Source organism: Rhincodon typus, chromosome 26 (genome assembly GCF_021869965.1).
Source record: "Rhincodon typus isolate 14 chromosome 26, sRhiTyp1.1, whole genome shotgun sequence".
NCBI classification, from domain to species: domain Eukaryota; kingdom Metazoa; phylum Chordata; class Chondrichthyes; order Orectolobiformes; family Rhincodontidae; genus Rhincodon; species Rhincodon typus.
The window spans coordinates 44,330-67,613 of record NC_063357.1 but is presented as its reverse complement, the minus strand read 5'-3'; the positions used below and the strand labels follow the sequence as shown (position 1 = coordinate 67,613).

At 41.0% G+C, this 23,284-nt stretch overlaps 1 protein-coding gene across 1 annotated transcript in view; it reads left to right on the top strand.

Annotated features, from left to right (window-relative positions):
* Positions 1-23,284, top strand: part of LOC109928952 (integrin alpha-E-like) — a 161,365-nt gene that overhangs the window by 98,313 nt on the left and 39,768 nt on the right. Inside the window, exons 17-21 of the mRNA XM_048612310.1 lie at positions 1,621-1,722; positions 8,409-8,488; positions 12,970-13,050; positions 17,345-17,411; positions 20,901-20,993. Of these exons, the coding sequence (XP_048468267.1) occupies positions 1,621-1,722; positions 8,409-8,488; positions 12,970-13,050; positions 17,345-17,411; positions 20,901-20,993 (423 nt within the window). The remainder of the gene's footprint in view (positions 1-1,620; positions 1,723-8,408; positions 8,489-12,969; positions 13,051-17,344; positions 17,412-20,900; positions 20,994-23,284) is intronic.

The window sequence follows — 23,284 nt, the reverse complement described above, 5'->3', positions numbered from 1 at the left end:
TATGGTGTGTTAGCTTTCATTAATAGAGGGATTGAGTTCAAGAGCCGTGAAGTTATGCTCCAGCTATACAAAAGCCTGGTTCGGCCACATCTGGAGTATTCTGTCCAGTTCTGGTCGCCTCATTGCAGGAAAGATGTGGAAGCATTGGAAAAAGTGCAGAGGGGATTTACCAGGATGTTGCCTGAAATGGAAGTTAGGTCTTACGAGGAAAGATTGAGAGAGCTAGGGCTTTTCTCTTCAGAATGACAAAGGATGAGAGGTGATTTGATACAGGTGTACAAAATGATCAGAGGTATAGATAGAGTGGACAGCCAGAGACTTTTTCCTAGGGTGGAGGTAGCTTTTACGAGGGCTTTTCTGCTCCTCCAATGCCGCTTGGCCTGCTGTGTTCATCCAGCTCTATACCTTGTTATCTCAGATTCTCCAGCATCTGCAGTTCCTGCTATCTCTGAATCTCCAATATTGTTCTGTCTGACTGCACCCTTTCCCTCTGAGCCTCAGAGCCGGTCACAGTGTCACTGACCTGATTACCACTGCTAGCCCCTGAAAGTCATTCTCCCCAACAGTATCCAAAGCCATGATGTGGAGGTGCTGGTGTTGGACTGGGGTGGACAAGGTCAGAAATCACGTGACACCAGGTTATAGTACAACAGGTTTATTTGAAAACACAAGCTTTCGGAGCCTCAGTCCTTCTTCAGGTGGAAGGAGTCAATATTTGGGATGATGAATGTGGTGCCAAATAAAAGGGCTCTTCTATCTTGTTTCAGAGATAGTAGGAACTGCAGATGCTGGAGAATCTGAGATAACGAGTTGTAGAGCTGGATGAACACAGCAGGCCAGGGTTTTGAGTTTTTTGAGTGCTGTTCCAGTTATACTCCTCCAGGCAACTAGGAAATTTGCTCTCTCACTCCTGGCCTGTGCCTTTTAGATGGTGAACAGGATTTGGGGAGACAGGGGATGAATTACTCATCACAGACTTTCTGGTCTATGACCTGCACTTGTAGCCAGAAAAGCAGAAAATGCTAGAGAAACTCTGGAGGTTTGTCAGAATCTGTGGTGATAGAAACAGAGCAACTGTTTCATTTCAGAACCCCAAAGAAGAATCATATTGTGTTTGAAACATTAATTCTGTTTTTATCTCCTCAGAGACTGCCAGACCTGCTGAGTTATTCCAGCACTTTGCTGTTTCCATTTCAGATCTCCAGGAATTGCAGTACTTTGCTTTTATCACAGAATCTGTATGGTTGTTCGATTAGGTTTGAGGTCAGTAGTCATCTCCAGGTAGATTTATGGTAGATTGAATCCAGTTCTCTTCCTTACACATGTGTTTATGTTCTTTTTTTCTAGAAGGGACAAAGAAACAGACTTGTGAGTGAGTGAAGATCAGTTACCCCCTGTTATCTCTACTGTTCATTCAGGATTGGCCTTTAAGTATCTGTCTTTGATAGTGCCATGTGGGTCAGCACCACGTCTTCTGCACAGCTTGAAGAATAAAAAACAAATTGTGATTCAATCATGTTGAAATCAGAGAATTGAATTGAGATTGCTGAACACTGACTGAGTTTCATCACTTGACCTCAGCTGCATTTTTGCACCTAATCTTTGTTACCCATTTTAAATTCTTCTCAGCTTGCAGATATTAAGTGTACAGATCAAGCCACATCCTCCTTATCCTTCTTAAGCTGTGAGATTTTCCATCCAGTGTTCAAGAGGACTTCGCCAGTAAGTAGTGAAATAATTGTGCATATTTTCACTTGTTAAAAGTTAAATAATCACCAAATAAAAACCGAAAGAACTGTGGATGCTGTAAATCAGGAACATAAACAGAAGTTGCTGGAAAAGCTCAGCAGGTCTGGCAGCATCTGAAGAAAAATCAGAGTTAACTTTTCGGGTCTGGTGACCCTTCCTCAGAATGTTAACTCTGAATCTTTGTTCACAGATGCTGCCAGACCTGCTGAGCTTTTCCAGCAACTTCTGTTTTTGTTAAATAAACACCAGACATTCATTATTCTTCACCGAAAACAAGCAAATGTGCACACGTGTGAGACAGTAATATGACATTGTATAACAACAGTAACATATACAACATATACATATAATACAACACTCTCCTCCATGTTCTATCGCAGGCACATCGATAGATGTTCATAAAACCAGATGTATGAATAAACATTTCTATATGATCAGAACTTTGATTTAACTTAACTAGGCAGGGTAGACAGGTTAATTCTTTGGGAAGCACAATTTTTCTAATCTTTCCTGGTATCTAAAATTCCTCATTCCTAGTATCATTCCAGTGAATGTCTTTTACATGCTTTGCTGGGCTTTAACATCCTTCCCTGAAGAAAGTGTCTGGAATTGAATGCAATACTCCAAATGTGGTCTGACCAATGATTTGTAAAGATGTAGCATCACTTCCTTGCTTTTATACTCTGTGACTCTACTTATAAACCCAAGGATCCTACTAATCCTCTTCACAACTGTTTCAGTTTGCCTGGCCACCTTCAGAGAATTATGTACTTGATCCCCAGGTTCCTCAGCTCCCATACTTTCCCCCTGAAGTTGTGCCTTTGAGCCTGTATTGGTCTCTCCATGTTTCTTTTACCAAAATGCAAGTTAAAGACAAAATAAAAGGCGATAATACAAGTTAGCAATACAAGTAAAAGTATTCAGAGTGTGACAAGAAGGGAAAAGAATGCCAAAATATATTACATTGATTACTATGATCAGAATAAAGAAGAATGGTTTTAAAGTACAGAGATAGGGAAGGACTCATGTGAAAGGAAATGTAGAAATCCAAATAGAAAAGTTGATGTAATATTGATGTCTATCAATGTGGGTAATACGAGTTGATGGGACCAGAAGCAGCAGAGAGTTTAATGGCAATAGTGCATCAGAGAGTCTGATCCATGCAAAGAATAGTTGTAAAATATAAAACTGCAGTTGCTTTATCTGAATGCGCAGAGAATCTGCAATAAGACAGATGAATCTGTGGCAAAAAGAGAGCTATGTGGTTTAGATCTAATTACTGTCATATAGATATAACTACAAAGTGATCAAGGATGGGAAACAAGTATTTCAGTGTAACAACATTTCAAAAAGACTAGCAAGAATAGAAAAAATGGTTGTGTAGGCTTAATAATAAAGGATGGTATGAAGAGATTAATGGAAAAGGATATTGGCTCAGAAAATCAGGAAGCAGAATTAGTATGAATGGGAATCAAAAATAGCACGGGTTAGAATACACTGGTTTATTTTCCCCCAACAGTACTTACCATTGCACAGTGCATTTAACAAAAAAAATTAGATCTTATAACAAAGGCAATAAAGCAGTTGTGGAGAAATTTAATCTTCATATGTTGTTTTTAAATTATTAACGGGATGTAGGCATCAGTAGCCGGGCCAGCATTTATTGCTCATCCCCAATTGTCCTTGAACTGAATGGCTTTCTAGGCCATTTCAGAGGACAGTTGAGAGTCAACCACATTGCTGTTGCTCTGGAATCACATGTAGGTAGCCAACCAGGTAAGGATGATAGATGACAGAATCACGGAATTATTATGGTGCAGAAAGAAGCTATTTGGCCCATCATGCCTTCACTAGCTCTATTGTCTAGTTGGACTGTATTATCTTGTGTCAATCTCCTACCTGTTCCCCATATTCCTATACACCATTTCTATCCAAAAAAATCCAATTCCATCTTGAATGTCTCAATTGAACCTATTCCGCTACATTTCCAGGCAGTGTATTCCATACTTCAACAACTTGCTGTGTGAAAAAGTTTTTTCTCACATCACTCTCAATTTGTTTGCACATCACTTGAAATCTATGCCAACTTGTTCTTGTTTCTTTTACAATGTGGATGTGAGGAAGAAAATAAACCAGGAGATAGAAAAGGCATGTAAGAAAGACATTATTACAATACTTGTGGGGAAATTGAAGTCAGATTAGGTGCGGGGTGAACTGTTTATATGAATACAGAACTAGCTTAGTCATAGAAGACAGAGAGTAATGATGGAAGGGTGTTTTTCTGACTGGAAATCTGTGACCAGTGGTGTTTTGCAGGGATCAGTGCTGGGACCCCTGTTATTTGTAATATATAAAAATCAATTTGAAGGAGATTGAAGGTAGACTGATTGGTAAGTTTGCAGATAACATAAAGATTGGGAGAGCTGCAGATAGTGAGGAGTATTTCCAGAGGATACAGTAGGATACAGACAGACTAGAGACTTGGGCGGAAAAATGGTAGATGAAGTTTAATCTGGGCAAATGTGAAGTGATATGTTTCGGAAGATCTAATGCAGAAGGGAAATATAGAGTAAATGGCAGAACCCTTAGTAGCATCAACATGCAGAGGGATCTAGGTGTACAGGTGCACAGTTCCCTGAAAGTGGCAACACAAGTGGATAAGATGGTCACAAAAACATCTGGCATGCTTTCCTTCATCGGTCAGGGCATGGAGTATAAAAATTGGCAAGTCATGTTGCAGCTGTACAGAACTTTAGTTATGGCACACTTGGAAATTGTCTTCTAAACACAAAGGTCTGGATCATTAATATATATCAGGAAAAACAAGAGTGCCAATACTGACCCCTGGGGAATGCAATTATAAATCTTCTTCCAGTCTGAAAAACATCCAGTGACCAATGCTCTTTATTTTCTATCTCGCAGTCAATTTTGTATCAATGTTATCACTTGACCCCGAATATAATAACCTGCAATATTCCTCACAAGTGTGTAGTGAGGCAATGTATCAAATGCCTCTGGAAATCCATGTATACCATAATTTCATGAGTAACCGTATGGATATTTACAACAATTAACATTGATTACATGGTTATCATTAGATTAGCTTTCAATTCTGATTTTCTATTGAATTAAAATTTCACCATCGCTGTCATGGGGTTCAAACTCATTTGCCCAAAACATTAACCAAGGGAACAAGGTGCAGAGCTGGATGAACACAGCGGGCCAAGCAGCATCCCTAGGGCTCTGGATTAATAGTCCAGTGACATTATCACAAATCACTGCCTCCCTACATACAGTCTGGACCAAACAAGTTAACAAATTTGACCTGGAAGATGTATTTATAGACTGCTTCTGTGACATTTTTCTGGAGCATATATTGTGAAGCCAGCTGAGGAGGTGAGTATTTCAGGTCTAATATTGTATGATGTGGCAGGTTTCAATGATTCACTGGGATGTAGTGACCATTCTATGATTGAATTCACATTAAGTTTAAATTACATACTTCAATCACAATAAATAATGTAATCATCATTGACGGTCATAAATACCAATCTGGTTCACTCATGTGGACACCCAGACCTCTTTGGACTGTAGTGTTCAGCATCCTCTCTTGTTTAAGATAAAAGGGATTAATTAGCAAGGGATGTGACAATATTGCATCAGAGCTCCTGGAACAGCTTGGTTCCCGTACTTGTAATTGACTGAATCAGTTATGCGCAAGAATCATCAGTTTAACTCCTCCTGAAGATGCTGCATATGGCAAAAAAACATGTCCATTCCAAAACCTGGGAAAGATCTTACACTAATGACCAGCAATTAACCATTTTACCACTTCTGTCTGCTTTACAAACTTTGAGCATCTTAACCTGCAAGCATGTCTCCAGATGTAGAGGCCATCTTTAATGTTGACCAGCTGATTTCTGTAAGAGTTGAGGCACACGTGATCAAGCATTGACATTCAGCACTGTTTACATTAAAAATGGTTTCCAGAAAAACTTCATGCGTATTGTTACTGAAACTCACAGCTGTCTACAATACAGTGTGACAAACTGATCGGCTTCAAAAGCTGCTTAGAGAGCTTCCAAATTGAGTTGTGATAACAAACAATTCAGAGTACACCTTGGACAAAGGAGAAATACATGGAAAAAACAGATGAATGAAATAATACAGGATTTGCTTCTAGCCCAACCCCGTTCACCATATATACAAATTATTGCCTACAACCAAATTCCTCAATTTCTTCTATTCTGATGACATCTATTGTGCCACCCAAGCTCTATCCTTCCATCTAGGCCTTAGTACTTGCCCTATCATATTGCATAGGAGAGTACTTTGCACTTATTTGGGAAAGGCCATTGCACACATCTCACAGACATTCAATTGAACATAACAGTGCACATCATAACTGTTTTGCAGCCATAATCCTAGCAGACCATAGGGCTGTTCTCTCATTAGAGAAAGACAACTGGTGGTGGTTTAACCTGAGGGTCACTATACCTCAGGTGAGAAGAGACATTGAGAAGGAGAGCCCTTCTTGTTAACCTTAGCCATTGCAGGAATTGAATCCATGCTGATGGCATTTCCAGCCAATTGAACTAATTAACCCTGATCTGGAATCCTTTGCTCAAAACTCCTTTGTCGGCTTCCTGTCCTCACAAGCATCATTAATCAATACATTCTCTGATGATAAAAACCCACAAGTTGATTGAAACCATTTGTGTTGAACTCACTTTACGACTCTATGATGACTTGTACAATCCACCGACTGCCTGTTTTCTATCTCAGTGTCCCACATGGAACAATCTTCCTGAGAAATATCTCCCGGAACACATCTTTTGCATCAAGGAATGCAAAATATGAGAAGTCACTAACAAGTTCCCTGGGACAAATCCTACTAAATGATAGGTAAACTTTGAAATAGCGCGATGAGACCAGTCTTTGGCTAAACAGTTCATACAGGCTAAGGTCCCAGTGCAGCCATCTCCTTTTCTCGGGCTTCAGTGCAATACAATGTATTTGTGGTGAGTAACAAACAATATCGCACAATATCGAGAAATGTCCTTTTTGTCTGCTAACTATAGACCAACCATTTTATATTCAACAAATAAGGATGCTGTTGTTTGGCTTTAGAGATTCTAAATGAACATTTCTCATCAGTATTTACTGTCAAGAAAAGTATGGATGCTTGTGAACTTGGGGAAATAAATAGTGATGTCTTGAAGAGTGTCCACATTACAGAAGAAGAGGTGCTGGAAGTTTTAAAAAGGCATTAAGGTAGAAAAATTCCCAGGACCTGATGAAGTGTATCCCAGGACTTTGTGGAAGGCTAAGAAAGAAATTATGGGGCCCCTAGCAGAGATATTTGTATCATCAACAGCCACAAGTGAAGTGCCCGAAATTGAAGGGTGTCTAATGTTGTGCCATTATTTAAGAAAGGTTGCAGGGAAATGCCTAGGAACTAGAGACTGGTGAGTCTAACATCTCTGGTGGATAATTTGTTAGAGGAGATTCTGAGAGACAAGATCTGTAGCATTTGGAGAGACAAGGACTCACTTGGGATAGTAAGTATGGCTTTGTGAGTGGGAAATCATGTCTCATGAATTTGAGTGAGTTTTTTGAAGGGGTGACCAAGAATGTAGATGAGGTCAGTGCAGTAGACATTGTCTACATGGACCACATGGTAGGTTGCTGAGTAAGGTTAAATCTTATGGGATCTGGGCAGAGCTAGCAAACTGGTATATAAAATCATGAGCGACATAGATGAGGGAGATAGCTGATAGGTTTTCCCTATGATAGGGGAGTCTAAAACTAGAGGATATAAGTTTAAGATGAGAGGGGAGAGATAAAATAGATTCCAGAGGGGCAATATTTTCATACAGAAGACGGTGAGTGTCTAGAACGGGCTGTCAGAGGTTGTGATGGAAGCAAATACAATTTTGTCATTTAGGAAATGGCAATATATTTCCAAGTCAGGATAGTGAATGGCTTGGAGGGGAACTTGCAGGTGCTGGTATTCCTATGAATCACCTGCCCTTGATGTGGCTGCCCTTCTACATGGAAGCAGTCATGGGTTTGGAAAGCACTATCAAAGCATCTTTGGCAAATTCCTGCAGTGCATCTTGTAGATTATATATATTTCTGCCACTGAGTGGATGCTTGTGGATGTGTGCCATCAAGTGGGTGTCATTATCCTGAATGGTGTCAAGCTTCTTGAGTGTTGTTGGAGTTGCACCCACTCAGGCAAGTGGGGACGTTTTTATCACACTCCTGACTTGTGCCTTATGGATAGTGGACAGGCTTTGGGGACTCAGAAGGTGAATCACTTGCTGCAGTATTCCAAGCGTCTGATCTGCTATCGGTAGCCACAGTGTTTATATTGTGAATTTAGTTGATTTTCTGGTCAATGGTAACGTCCAGGATGTTGATAATGGGAAATTCAATGGTAATCCAAGGGTTTGAATGTTACCTGCCACTTGTCAGCCCAAGCCTGGATATTGTGCAGATCTTGTTGCAATCGAACTGTACTGCTTCAGATCTGAGGATTTGGTAATGGTGCTGAACATGTTGTTGGAATGTTGTCAGGGCCTAAACCTTTGCAGTATCCTGTGCCTTCAAACATTTCTTGATATTCTTAATCTGATCATCTTTTGTAATGACAGGTGGAAGTTTCTATTTCTTGGGATCTTGGAAGTGCACCATTTAAGGAGGAATTTGCAAGTGTCAGCATTAATGTTAGCAAGTAAGTTAAGAGTCAAGTAGTTGTATATTTTTTGTTGATAATATTTTTTATTATTTTCTTAATTATTCCGCAATTCAATCAGATCTAATAAATAAATCTCAGAGGATGGAAGGTAAGGGAGATCAACAGAAGCTTAACCAATTGTGTGTACAAATTCAATATAATTTCCTTCTTTTATGGTTAAAACCCAGATTCATTTGTTTTTGGAAGAGGTTCTATAAGTGAGTATAGAGAGTTAGGACGTAAATTAGAAAATAGGACCTTTAAAGATAGCAGTCTCAGGATTACTACCAGTGTCATTTTGCTAATGAGCATAGAAATGTAAGGATATATCAGATAAATATGTGACTAGGGAAATGGTGTAGTGGGGAGGGTTACAGATTCCTTAGACATTGGTACTGGTTCAGGGAATTATTAGACTAGTGCGCTTATTGGTGCTGTGGGAGGGAAATGAGGGCGTGAGTGCAGGAGTGCAGGAAATGGGCCAGACATTGCTAAGGACCTGATCAGCCAGGGTAAGGTGAAATCCTTGGTTGATGAGAAAGACATACATTTCTGAGGCCATCCTAAAGAAGGTGGCATCATCAGAACAGCTGCGATGAAGATAGAGAAACTGGTAGGATGGAATGAAGTTGTGACAGGAAGCAGGATGTGAAGATGTATAGTCCAAGTAACTTTACAAGTCAGTGGGTTTATAGTGGATAGCGATGGCCAGCCTGTCCCCAGAAATGTAAGCAGAGATGTCAAGGAAAGGAAGAATCCGATATGAACTAGGTGAAGATAAGAGGAAGATGGAAATAGGAAGCAAAATTGATAAAATTTTTCCAATTCTAAATGAGAGAGGGAAGCAGCAATGCACCAGAGAAAGAGGAGAAGTTCAAAGTGAGAACAAGCTTGGCCGGGTGGATGAGGGTGGTGGTGAATGGGAATGGTTCAGGCCTTCTTTCTAGAAAGAAGCAGAGAGATTGCACATCCATGGTGAAGAGGAGGTGGCTGGTACACACCAACTGGAAATTCTGAAACTGATATAAAGCATCAGAAGAATACAAGTTTACAACACAAACATGGGTGGGACTGTGATTTGTCAGGACAATGCAGGGAGGCTTTAGGGCAATCTAGACAAGTTGAGTATGTGAGAAAGTTCATGGATATCTGTGAAGTAATACACTTCAATGTGAAAAACAGAAAGCCAGAGTACTATTTAAATAGTGATATACTGGGAAATGTGGATGTAGAAATCCAGGTGCCCTTGAACACCAGTCAATGAAAGTAGACAGGCAGGTACAGCAAGCAATTTGGAAGGCAATTGGTATATTGGCCTTCATTGCAAGAGGATTTGAGTTCAGAAGTAGGGAGGTCTTACTGCAGTTATACAGGGCCTTGGTAAGATCACACCTGGAGTGTTGCATGCAGGTTTGATCTCCCTACAAAGAGAGGATAAACTTACCATAGAGTGGGTGTAGGGAAGGTTCGCTAAGGTGATACCAGGCATGGCAGAACTACCATATGAGGTGAGTTTGTTTTCACTGGGCCTATATCAATGGAAATTAGAAGGATGAGAGTAATCTAATTAAAGGGCTATACAGATTAGGTGTAGGGAGGATATTTCCCCTATGAATCACTGGTCACAGTCTTAAGATATGTAGTTGGCCATTTAGGATTGAGATAAGAAAATATTTCTTTGCTCAGAGGGTGGTCAACCTGTGGAATTTGCTATCGCAGAAGTCTGTAGAGGCTGGGTCACTGAGGATATTCAAGGAAGACAGTGATAAATTTTTAGACAGTAAAGGCATTGAGGAGTATGGGGAGAAAGCAGGATAATGGTATTGAGGTAGAGGATCAGCCATGATTATAATGAATGGTGGAGTAGGCTCAAAGGGATGAATGGATTACTTCTATTCCTAGATTCCTTGTTTGTAGAATCCTATTTACGCCTTTTTTTCTGCTCCATTTCCCAGAAAACTACACTTCATATTTTGCCCCTACTGCTATACTGACCATTTAATGTCCTCTTAGGGTCTCTACCATTTCCCTTGGTTTGTCTTGGCCATGATGTGATATAATTTGCAAAATTTTTATTATGCCCATATTATGAAATTATTTATTTATATGGTAAACAAAGAACTACATCCCTGGAGAATAATGTCCTGCCAGTCTGCAAAATATCTATATACCCCAACTCATTTTCTTCTACTCCCTAACCATCATCATGAAGAAAAAGAAATAAGATGTAATTAAATTAATCATTAGCTTTTATAGATCTTGCCAACTATTCCTGACTGGCCTGTATTAGTTTATAGAACACAGAACAGTGCAGCACAGGAATGGGCCCTTTGGCCCATAATGTTTTGCCACACAGTACGCCAAATTAAATTAATCCCTTCTGCCTGCCCTTGATTCATATTCCTCTATTTCTTGCATATTCATGTACTTATCTACAAGTCCCTTAAACACCCCTATCATACCTGCCTCCACCACCAACCCTGGCAGTGCGTTTTTGACTCTTACCACTCTCTGTGTAAAATACTTGCCTCTCATATCTCCTTTGAACTTGCTCCCTCTCACCCTAAATGCATGTCCCCTAGTATTAGACATTTCAACTTTGGGGTAAAGATTCTCTCTATCAACCCTATCTATGCATCTCATAATTTTATAGACTTCTATCAAGTCTCCCCTCAGCATCCACCGCTCCAGAGAAAACAACCAAAGTTTTTCTAGCCTCTCCTTATAATTCATACCCTCTAATTCAAGCAACATCCTGGTAAACTTCTTCTGCACCCTCTGCAAAGCCTCCACATCCTTCCTGTAGTGTGGCGACCAGAATTGAATGCAATACTCTAAGTGGAGCTTAAATAAAGTCTTATAAAGCTGCAACATGACATCCTGATTCTTGTACTCAATTCCTTGACCAACAAAGGCAAGCATGCCGTAAGCCTTCTTTACCACCCTGTCTACTTTTGCGGTCACTTTCAAGGAGCTATGGATTTGAATCCCAAGATCCCTCTGCATATCAATGCTGTTCAGGCCCCTGCCATTACCTCTATACTTTTTCTTAACATTTGACCTCCCAAAGTGGAGCACCTTACATTTACCTGGATTAAACTCCATTTGCCATTTCTCCGGAACTGATCTGTATCCCACTGTATACTTTGACAACCTTCCACACTATCCACAACTCCACCAATCTTTGTGTCTCCTGCAAATGTACTAACCCACCCATCTACATTTTCATTCAAGTCATTTATATATGTCGCAAACAGCAGAGGTCCCAGTACAGATCCCTGCAGAACACCACAAGTCACGGACCTCCAGCCAGAAAAATACCCTAACACCTCTACTATCTGCCTTCTATGGGCAAGCCAATTCTGAAACCAAGCATCCAAGTCACCGTAGATCCCATGCATCTTAATCTTCTGGATGAGCCTTCCATGAGGCATTTTGTCAAAAGCCTTACTAAAATCTGTGTCGACAACATCCACTGCTCTACCCTCATCGATCACTTTTGTCATCTCCTCAAAAAATTCAATCAAGTTAATAAGACATGCACAAAGCCATGTTGATTGTCCCTAATTAGGCTATGCTTTTGCAAATGCCCGTAAATCCTATCCCTGAGAATTCTCTCCGACATCTTCTTGACTAATAATGTGAGACTCACTGGTCTGTAGTTTCCTGGATTATCCTCATTTCCCTTCTTGAACAGAGGAACAACATTAGCTACTCACCAGTCCTCCAGGATCTCTCCAGTGCCTAGCGAGGATACAAAGATCTTGGTCTTCCCTCTCTTGTCCCTCTCAATATCCTGGGGTAGATACCATTGGGCCCTGGGTACTTATCCACCTTAATGCTCTTCAAGAGACCCAATACTACTTCTTTCTTGATCTCAAAATGTCCTCACATATTGGCATGCTCCACTCAAATCTCACTATCTTCCATATCCTTCTCGTGAGTGAATACCGACACAAAATACTCATTTAGGATCTCGCCTACATTCTCTGCCTCCAAGCACAAGTTCCCTCCTTTATTCTTCAGTGGTCCTACCATAGTTATCCTTTTGTTTTTAATGTATCTATAGAATACCTTGAGATCCTCTTTAACCCTACTTGCCAAGATCATTTCATGGCCCCTTCTTGCTCTCCTAATTCCCTGCTTGAGGGCCTGTCTGATTTTAGCTTCCTAAACCTTGTATATGCCTCTTCTAAGTTTCACTAATTTACAAAATCTAGATTTACCCACACCCCTAAGTAGCTTTCTATCATTTGCTGGTTTCCAGTACATGGGGGATAATTTTATTTCCAAAAATGTTCCAAGATTGTGTCTTTGTAATGTCTGTCCTGCTCTCTTGCAGTATTCTGGTTGTATACTAATAGAGCTTGTGGCTTCTATTTTCATTTCAATTAGACAATTTTTTAGCACTAAATCTTTTAAGATGTTTATTCAGTCATAGAATAAGTTGAGTTAAGTTGATCTTATCTTTTTCACAGTAAAAATGAAATTGGAGTTGCTGTTCATGATACCCATAATATTCCTGTGAGACATGGCTTCAATGTCTTCCTGAAAGCAGAGTAAGTAATATATAGAGATTAATCTTTTGTTTTCTGATTTGGATGAGGGTGCTGCTGGCTAGGCTGGCATTTATTGGACAACATAGAATATGAGTTCCCTGATTGGAGCTGTTAATCTGCTCTACTCAGGGAGCCCTGGCTGACATATAAAAAGGGCGAGTGTCAGAGATACTGACACTCTGATTCCTGACTCTGTATGAGGCAGTACTATAGTCAAGGACTGTTCATGTGAAAGTAAATGTGACTTGGTCATGGAATACTGCCCTCTGTGAAGTTATTTTAGGAAGGTTCAAAAGAAAGATGCCTGAACACTAAGAGCTTGGCCAGCTGAAGAAGGATCATCTCAACATCAGAATCAGGGATCAAAGACCTCTGAACTGACTTTCTAGATTCTTTTTTACCTCCACAAATAATCTGTTTTCCCTATTTGACTTTCAGTGTGTGGGAATAAACGGAAGGTTATAAGGGGATTAGAGTTTTAGTTAGTCATGTTATATGCTAATGGTTTATATCTGTTGATCTGTAACTAAAGTTTATTTTCCTATAATAAATAATAATTAAGAATCATGTAGGTGATGGACTAGTAGTATTATCGCTAGATTATTAATTCAGAAACTCAGCTCATGTTCCGGGGGCTCTAGTTCGAATGTCACTTCAGCAGATGGTGGAATTTGAATTCAATAAAAAAAATAGAAAAACCCAGGGCATCAACACCTCATTACAGCCTTGCTTCAAACATCGGCAAAAGAGCTGAATTCCAGAGGTGAGGTAAGAGTGACAGCCCTTGACATCAAAGCTGCATTCGACTGAGTGTGGCATCAAGGAGCCCTAGCGAAACTGGAATCAATGGGAATCAGGAGCAAACACTCCGGTGGTTGGAGTCATACCTTACACATAGATGGTTGTGGTTGTTGGAGGTCAGTCATCTCAGCTCCAGGTCATCTCTGCAGGAGTTCCTCAGAGTAGTGTCCTCAGCCCAATTATCTTCAGCTACTTCATCAATGACCTTCCCTCCATCATAAGGTCAGAACTGGGGAAGTTCACTGATGATTGCGCAATGTTCAAAACCATTCGCGACTCCTCAGATACTGAAACAGTCCATGTTCAAATACAACAAAATCTGGACAAAATCCAAGCTTGGGCTGACAAGTAGCAAGTAACATTCGTGCCACACAAATACTAGGTTATGACCATCTAAAATAAGAGACAATCTAACCACCGGCCTTTGGCATTCAATGATGTTACCATCACTGAATTCCCCGCTATCAACATCCTGGGGGTTATCATTGACTAGAAACTTAACTGGACTCACCACATTAACACAGCGGCTACAAGAGCGGGTCAGAAGCTGGGAATACCTCCTGACTCCCCAAAGCCTGTCTACCATCTACAGGCACAAGTCAGGAGTGTGATGGAATACTCCCCAGTTGCCTGGATGACTGCAGCCCCAACAACATTCAAGAAGTTTGATGCCATCCAGAACAAAGCAGCCCGCTTGATTGGCACTACATCCACAAGCATCCACTCCCTCTATCACCAACGCTCAGTAGCAGCAGTGTGTACTATCTAAAAGATGCACTGCAGAAGTTCACCAAAGATCCTCAGACAGCACCTTCCAAACTCACAACCAGTTCCATCTAGAAGGACAAGGGCAGCAGATATATGGGAACATCATCACCTTCAAGTTCCCGGCCAAGCCATCGCCATCGTGACGTGGAAATGTATTGCTGTTCCTTCACTGTTGTTGGGTCAAAATCCTGGAATTTCCTCCCTTAGGGCATTGGGGTCAACCCACAGCAGGTGAACTGCAGCGGTTCAAGACGGCAGCTCATCACCTGCTTCTCAAGGGCAACTAGGGATGGGCAAGAAATGCTGGCCAGCCATCAATGCCCACATCTGACAAACAATTAAAAAAAATATACCTGTTAGTGCAGAAACATGGTGCTATCAACATTGCTCTGAAAGACAGGTAAATTGGGATATGCTATTTGCTTTTAAAAAAGCTTTAATGCTTGGTGTGACTCTGTGAATTACTGGGCTCAATTTACAGCATGCTATCTCAGGGGTCATAACAGTACCTACATAGGTCACTTTGACTGGATCCTCCCCCTTTCACTTAAATTCCCTCGAATCCTGCAGGCAACACAGTCTCCTGAAATCTCACTCTTTGCTGCTGAAAACTATGTTAATCTCTAATACTATACATCACCCTACAACTACTACTTTCATCTTTGTTCGGCCCCAGTAGAATTGCTTCCTTCACTGTGGTGACATGGTCAACTAGCTGTCCTACTCTGCAGCGCTCACTCTCATCCAAACAAGCTGAGAGTGCCTTAAATCTGTTGAATAATTGCCAGGCTGACCTTCCCCCACCCTCTGTGTTCCAACACCTCATTCAGAGTCACACCCTCCTAATCTTAATCCCATAGTTTGCTCCTGGAAAAGTATAGGAACATAGGAACAGGAGTAGGCTATTCAGCCCTTAAGCCTGTGCTGCCATTCAATAAGATGATGGCTGATCTGTAGATCAGTTGTTTTGTAACCAAGGCTACCCATGGAAATCTGGTGCTTGTCATCTAGGGATGTCCACAACATCTCACCAACACAAGTAACAAAACATTCATGTTTAAGAATGGCCATCATTCAGCAGGCAATGGAATCTTGAAATTATGAAAGATCCTCCAACAGAGTCCCACCAGAGAGTCAGACATCATTTTAACACTTGCTGATCTCCTCACAACCTCTTGTGTGATGAAGAGTACAGAAGAAAACCCAGTTGAAAGGATAATGGCCCGGGACAGCTGGGAGGTAGCTTGAAACCAAGATTTCCAGCTGTTGGACTTAGCTAGCAAAATTGAAAATAAATGTTCATGATCACCTATGAAGGAGCAAGCAATTATGGTTCCCTATTTTAATTATTACCTGTTAGCTACTGTTAAAAAATCTGCACATCTAGTCAAGACTGGGATCAACTGTGCTCTTCTTGCCCCACTAACCCAACATTGCCCTCCCAAAACCACCCCAAAACCTCTGGACAAAACTGCAATCACTCACTCAAAATGACGTTCTACATGAATAGTAACCTGAAGGGCAAGCACTGGATGTGACTAATGCTAGCTCTCTACATGGCTTTTGTTATGACCCACTGGGTGCCGTGCCATAAATCAAGACTCTCTATTCTTGGAGCCAAATCAAATGTTAATTTTTTTTTTAAAGTACAGACCATTCCCCAATTTAGCTCAAATACAGGAAAATACTTCCTGGTTCTATTGTTGAGATGATTGAACTTCAACCAGCCAGGCCTTTGGTCTTCAGTTATCTTTCTCCAGAAGCTTCCATTGGTTTGTAAGAAGTGCAGAGTCACTGGCTCACTTGGAAAATGTGTCTGATTCATCAATTCAAAAGTAACAGCTCACAGCAACTGCTGCAGGAAATGTAACTGGTTTTCTTCAAATTTATATTGACTTCTTTATTTACTGCTGAGAACATAGTTTCTGCTGGGGAAAACAACAGGAAGCCCTCTGTGTCTTTCCCTCTTTTTGTGCCTGTATTTCTGTGACTTGTTTCGAGTTCCAACCTTCTCAGTCAGATGAGAACAAATCAACTTGATTTATAAATAATTCCTCAGCTCCTGATAATGTGTAGATCGCAGAAACCCATAACCACAACTGGATCCTTCCTCTCCCACTCCAAGTTGTTCTCCAGCCCAGAGCAGATATCCTGATCCCTGGAACCAGACAGACAACAGCCATCTGGACTCTTACTTTTTGCCAAATTCATCACTCACATTTCTCAGTGTCAAATTCCCTTTCTCATCTAACTGATCAGCATGTGAATTTCTTGTTGGGTGGAAATACATGAGGAAGTCACTTTTTTGATATTTCTGATCTCTGACAGTAGCTACTGTATTTATACAGTGGCCATGGTCAGATTTGAACCTGTGTCCTCAGAGTATTAGCGTTGGCATTTAGATTATTGGTCCAGTGAATTACCACTTTGCCACTGAATTATATTGCTGTATCGTCACTACTTTCATTGGACTTAATTCCTAGAACTCCTTCTCTAACAGCACTGTGTAGGTACTGACCCCACAAAGACTGTGGCAATTCAAGTTCACTGCACATTCTGAAGAACAATAAGCGTTGGCAATAAACATTGAATTTACCAGAGACTCTCAGATCCCAGAAATTAGTAGAAGAGATTGGCGGCATTGCAAGTTTTTGCATTGAGTGAGGCTCTGTATGAAAGCTAATGTAAGAAATTTTAATTAATCAAGATGTTCAATTTGTTACAGAAATCAAATAACAGAAGTTGACATTTCCAATGGAGCTGAATTTGAGACTGTTAAATTAAATTTTCAGGTATGTGTGCTGTGTTTACCTGTGATGAATTCTTCATTATGAGTTTGGATTAGGATTTGTTACAATCATTCAAATCTGCAGAGTGATAGAATTGTTATTGCTACATCCAAAAAGATAAAGCATACAAAAAAAAAATAGATTCATTCAACAAACATTGATACATTTTAACAGTTTTAAAGGAAATAATTTTATTCTGAATTTGGCACTATTAGGGTTTAAGGTTAATCCTATGGGTGAGTAGAGAGGTGTTAATTTTAGGATGTTTGCGATCACAATTACCTAAAATTGGCACTTGGCAATTTATTACAATTTTCTGATAATTAATTGAGAAGCAGCAGTTTAGATATGGGACGTAAATTAATTAGGCAAAGATAAGAAATGTACAATCTGTTACAAATGAGAATATTTTACTGATCCTGGAATCATTTTGTAGATGGAAGAGTGGAGGTAGCGCACTCCCATGTCTCAGAGGTCCAGCACGATTTTCTGGTGGTCTTTGGTAGTCGTCTTGTTACCAACAGTCTTTGTTCATCCCTCAGACCGATGCATGGGAACTCCCAGACTTTCCCCAAAGAGATGGTGTGGCTTATTTCATGGATCTTCTTGCCACTTCCTCCCATCCTGTCCCTGTTAATATACGTTATTTTGGGTAATAAAATAAGGCAAAGAACTGGAGATTCTGAAACCAAAACAGAAACTGCTTGTGAAACTCAGATCTGGCAACAGTTCTGATGAAGAGTCATTGGACTCAAAATGTTGACTCTACTTTCTTCTCACAGATGCTGCCAGACCTGCTGAGTTTCAACAGCAATTTCTTTCTTGTTACCTCATCACAGAGGTTGGCTATCGGCATAATATCAATCACCTGTCTAATCTCACTTGGCCAATAGTCATGGGGCAGTTATTCAGATGACTTATCCCTTTGTCTACCTCTATCTGAAGGTTAGTTTTCATTCCTTCAAGAATCATTTTTATTTTTAACAGTACATTGACAACGAGCTAAGGATGACACCTGATAAATCTTTGACAGGAGTTGGAACCTCAATGATTCTTATGATCTCTTCTTCATTTTCATGTAGAGATCTGTTTATGTTTGCAAAAGGTTAGTTACTAATGTGGCACAGATGAGGTCTCATGAAATGTAGGAAATACCAAATTTGGAATACTGATTTAACACAGGTTTAAGTGGACTCCCAATTCTCAACAAAAAGGATAAACTATTTAATCAGCAGAACGGTTGATAGTCCATAGGATTGGGTTCAAAAGAATTGGCCAAAAAAAGGGAGATGTTTTGCTTAGCAAATTATACTCTGGAGTGCACTTCCTCAAAGGATGGTGGAAACATTTTCAATTGGAAGAATCTTGTGCTGCTGCCATGAGGAGGAAGCAAGGTGGGTGATCAAATCAGATTCCTGTTGGTTGGCTGAAAGTTCTCAGAATTCTAAAAGTGGAGCAAGCTTCCTGATCGCAAGTGTTGTGAAGATTTTTTTGCGACAATTTGCATGCCATACATGTTTATTTGAAGGCCAGCTTCCCAGAATTAAGTTCTCCCTGTGAATTAAGTTCTGTACAAGTGACCAATATACAGCTTCAGGTTCATGACTGTAAGACTATAACTATATAAGTGGCATGCTGCAAGTGAGGTAGTCATCTTCCTGGACTTTGGAGTGGGTAGCCGTAAGTTTGGCCTCTTTGAGAAGAGTTTGTCTATGCAAGTCATGGTTCAGATTAGTGTAAATTGTATGGGGTGAGATGGTGACTGAGGAAGTGATGCTGGAGTATAATGGGCATAGTGTGGAAATTTGACTAGGGAAGGGTGAAATTGCCAGATGTTTAGCTGCAGATGACTATGCCAAGATACCAAGTGAGTCTCCTGGCTTGCAGGGAATGTCTGTCCTGCTGGCCTTAAAATAGGGTGTCTGGACCTTCAATCCCCAAGGTAATAGCAATTGTGAACTTCATGCCTGCCCTCACCACTAGATTCACCATGTTTCTCTAAAGCATATGCAATGAGTTGACAACCATGTAATCATGCCAGAAAAAAACTGACCTGTCCTTGAGGGAAATGATACTCATTCCACATCCACTGCTGAACCTGTACTTCAGACTGAAATATTCTACCTAATAGTTACAATCCAAAGGAAATTGGATAAATACCTCAAAAAAAAAATCATTGCTGTCCTATGGAGAAAGAACATGGATGGGACTATATGAAGCTTTCAAAGTTTACGACTTTTACAGGCATCTTGGTACAATGCCATTTGCATTGTTACATGATTCTATCATTTTAGCTGTTTATTACGAGGAGTAGTTCCAGTAGTATAGATGGATTGAAAAAAACCTATCGAGGGAAAAGGGATTAAAGGATTATGACAGATTTAGATAGAGTCATACGGTCATACAGCATGGAAACAGACCCTTAGGTCCAACCCGTGCATGCCGATGGGATTTCCCAAAATAAATTAATTCCATTTGCTTGCATTCTGCCCATATCCTCTAAACCTTTCCTATTAATGTACCTGTCCAAATGTCTTTTAAATGTAATTTGCCTGCATCCACCACTTCCTCTGGCAGTTCACTCCACATACGGACCATCCTCTGTGTGAAAAAGTTGCCCCTCAGGTCCCTTTTAAATCTTTCTCCCCTCATCTTAAACTATGTCCCCTAGTTTAGAACTCCCCTACTCTAGGGGAAAGACCTTTGCTATTTACCTCGTCTACACCCCTCATGATTTTATAAACCTTGATAAATTCACCCCTTAACCTCCTATGCTCCAGGGGAAAATGCCTCGGCCTATCCAATCTCTCCTTATAACTGAAACCCAACTGGTTGCCACATTACCAAAAGGATGTAGATGCTTTGGAGAGGGTACAGAGGAGGTTCACCAGGATGTTGCCTGGTATGGAGGGCGCTAGCTATGAAGAGAGGTTGAGTAGATTAGGATTATTTACATTAGAAAGACGGAGGATGAGGGGGGGACCTGATTGAGGTCTACAAAATCATGAGAGGTGTAGACAGGGTGGATAGCAAGAAGCTTTCTCCCAGGGGTCACGATTTCAAGGTGAGAGGGAAAAAGTTTAAGGGAGATATGCGTGGAAAGTTCTTTACGCAGAGGGTGGTGGGTGCCTGGAACGCGTTGCCAGCGGAGGTGGTAGAGGCGGGCACGATAGTGTCATTTAAGATGTGTCTAGACAGATACATGAATGAGCAGGGAGCAGAGGGATACAGATCCTTGGAAAATAGGCGACAGGTTTAGATAGAGGATCTGGATCGGCGCAGGTTTGGAGGGCCGAAGGGCATGTTCCTGTGCTGTAATTTTCTTTGTTCTTTGTTTAATGAGGAAAGATGAGTCTCAAGTCTAGTACTAGCACCTGCTTGGACTTGCTTAGCCAAATGACCTGTTTTGTGTGTTTTGTATCCTATCTATATAGCTATGGTATTAACTGTATTTCTTCAATAGAATGTATATTCTGTCTGCTCCTGTCATAGGTCACCATGGAGAACCCTTACAATGCTTCGGTGTGTCTAGTATTATCAATCCCAGTGAAAATACAGAATCGACAAATACTTGACCCTCAACAGGTAATTTAATCTGATTCAAATCAGTCATTAATTTCAGCAAAATCAAAATAAACCATTTTCAGAGAAAAAAACATGAAATGTTCTTAAACATTTAATTAAACACTGCATTGATGACAAAATTGATGAAAAACGTTTACCAATAATAGAACTATACAAACTGCAATGTCAGACATATGAATAATATATATCTGTACAAGGTCCAGTATTAGAGCATCAGGACAAGAATTGAAATGACTCCAGTATTATGGGTATCAATACTTTTACTGGAATGAATCTAGTCTGGCTTTGGTAGCTTGGTGTTTTAGTACTGGACAAGTAATTCAGAGGCTTGGGATAATTAGCGATATGAGCACAAATCCTGGTTGGACACTTGGTCTTTAGGACACAAAAGCTGCACACCTGTGATTCACTGGCAACTTCAGGTGAGCCGTTCACCTGTGAGTAGCTGAGTGGTTTGCAGAATTTTGCCAGTGAGCTCTTAACAACATGATTGGTGCACAACATAGTGAGCTTTCTTGCTGGTGGGTGTGATGAGTTTGTCATTACCTACCATGCATGTGTTCTCACAAAGGGAGCTTCTCAGTCTACAATTCTCTGGGCTGGATATTACAATGCATCCCCTGGCAATTTTCAGCATAAGGATATGCAAATAGGTCAGTGCCTTGCCCACTAATTTCCAATCCACCCCTGAGTGGTTCACATGACGCTGACGGAGGGTCAGCACTGAAATTGACCCATATTTATAAATGAATAACTACGAATCAGTTAATATTGTCAAAAAATGACTGGAATGGACAGTCGATGGGAGTGGGCAGACCATTTTTAAAGGTCTACCTGAACAATGGCAGGAACGAAGGGAGCTATCTTATGTTGGGGGTGTTCTTGTAGGAATATGTAACTCCAATATTCTGCGTGCCTCACAGAACTTGACCCACCATTCCTCTTTCTCCCACTTCCTACCCTGTAAGAGCCCTGACCACCCTAAAACCCTGGGATATACTTTCACAGGGTAGCTATGGTCCTTTGCGAGCTTCTTCCTATAGTATACGACAGCTCTTCCAAAAGCACCAGTATTCTAGCACTGCTGGGGGCTGATGGAACTGCCATCCAATCAGCTTGGCCATCAGCTCCCAATGGGATTTCCTCCTAAACGAAGAGTAGAAGACCCATAATTAGGCAATGTGGCCCACCCACAGTGCATTTTGGTTGTGAGCTGCTTCTTTTTGATCTGTGAACCGACTGCTTGCTGCAGAGGTGGGGTGAGCCTGGCAAACTGTCCACTTGATGGTGGTGGTTTTAAGGAGCATCAAAGGAGGATGAAGATGATGAATTTTCAAGAATGGCGCTTTTGTGCGACTATTAATCTAGAAACTCAGCTAATGTTCTGGAAACTTGTGTTCGAATCCCACAAAGGCAGAAGATGGAATTTGGAATCAATAAAAAATATTTGGAATTAAGAATCTACTGATGACCATGAAACTGTTGATGATTGTCAGAAAAAAACCCATCTGACTCATTAATGTCCTTCAGGAAAGGAAATCTGCCATCCTCACCTGGTCTGGCCAACATGTGACTCCAAGGCCATAACAATCTGGTTGACTCTCAGCTGCCCTCTAAAATGACCTAGCAAGCCACTCAGTTGCATCAGCCTCACAAAAAAATGAAACCAGATGGCCAACTAGCATTGACCTAGGCACCGCAAAACACAACAGGAGAAATAGCCCTATCAACCCTGCAATGTCCTTCTTACTAACCTCTGGGGGTTAGTGCCAAAACTGGGAGAGCTGTCACCAGACTAGTCAAGCAACAGCCTGACATAGTCACACTCTCAGAATTCGCCCATACAGACAATATCCCAGAAACCATCATCACCATCCCTGGATATGTCCTGTTCCACCAGCAGGATAGACCCCACAGACTGATGGCACAGTGGTATACAGTCAGGAGGGAGTTGCCCTGGGAGTGCTCAACATTGACAGTGGACCCCATGAGGTTTCATGGCTTCAGGTCAAACATGAGGAAGGAAACCTCCTGCTGATTACTACGTACCCTCGGGGTGAGGGGTGGGCGCATGACGGCTCAGTGGTTAGCACTGCTGCCTCACAGCGCCAGGGATGTGGGTTCAATTCCAGCCGTGGGTGACTGTCTATGTGGAGTTTGCACATTCTCCCTGTGTTTGCATGGGTTTCCTGCTGGTGCTCTGGGTTCCTCCCACGGTCCAAAGATGTGCAGGTTAGGTGGATTACATAGAACATAGAACATTACAGCGCAGTACAGGCCCTTCGGCCCTC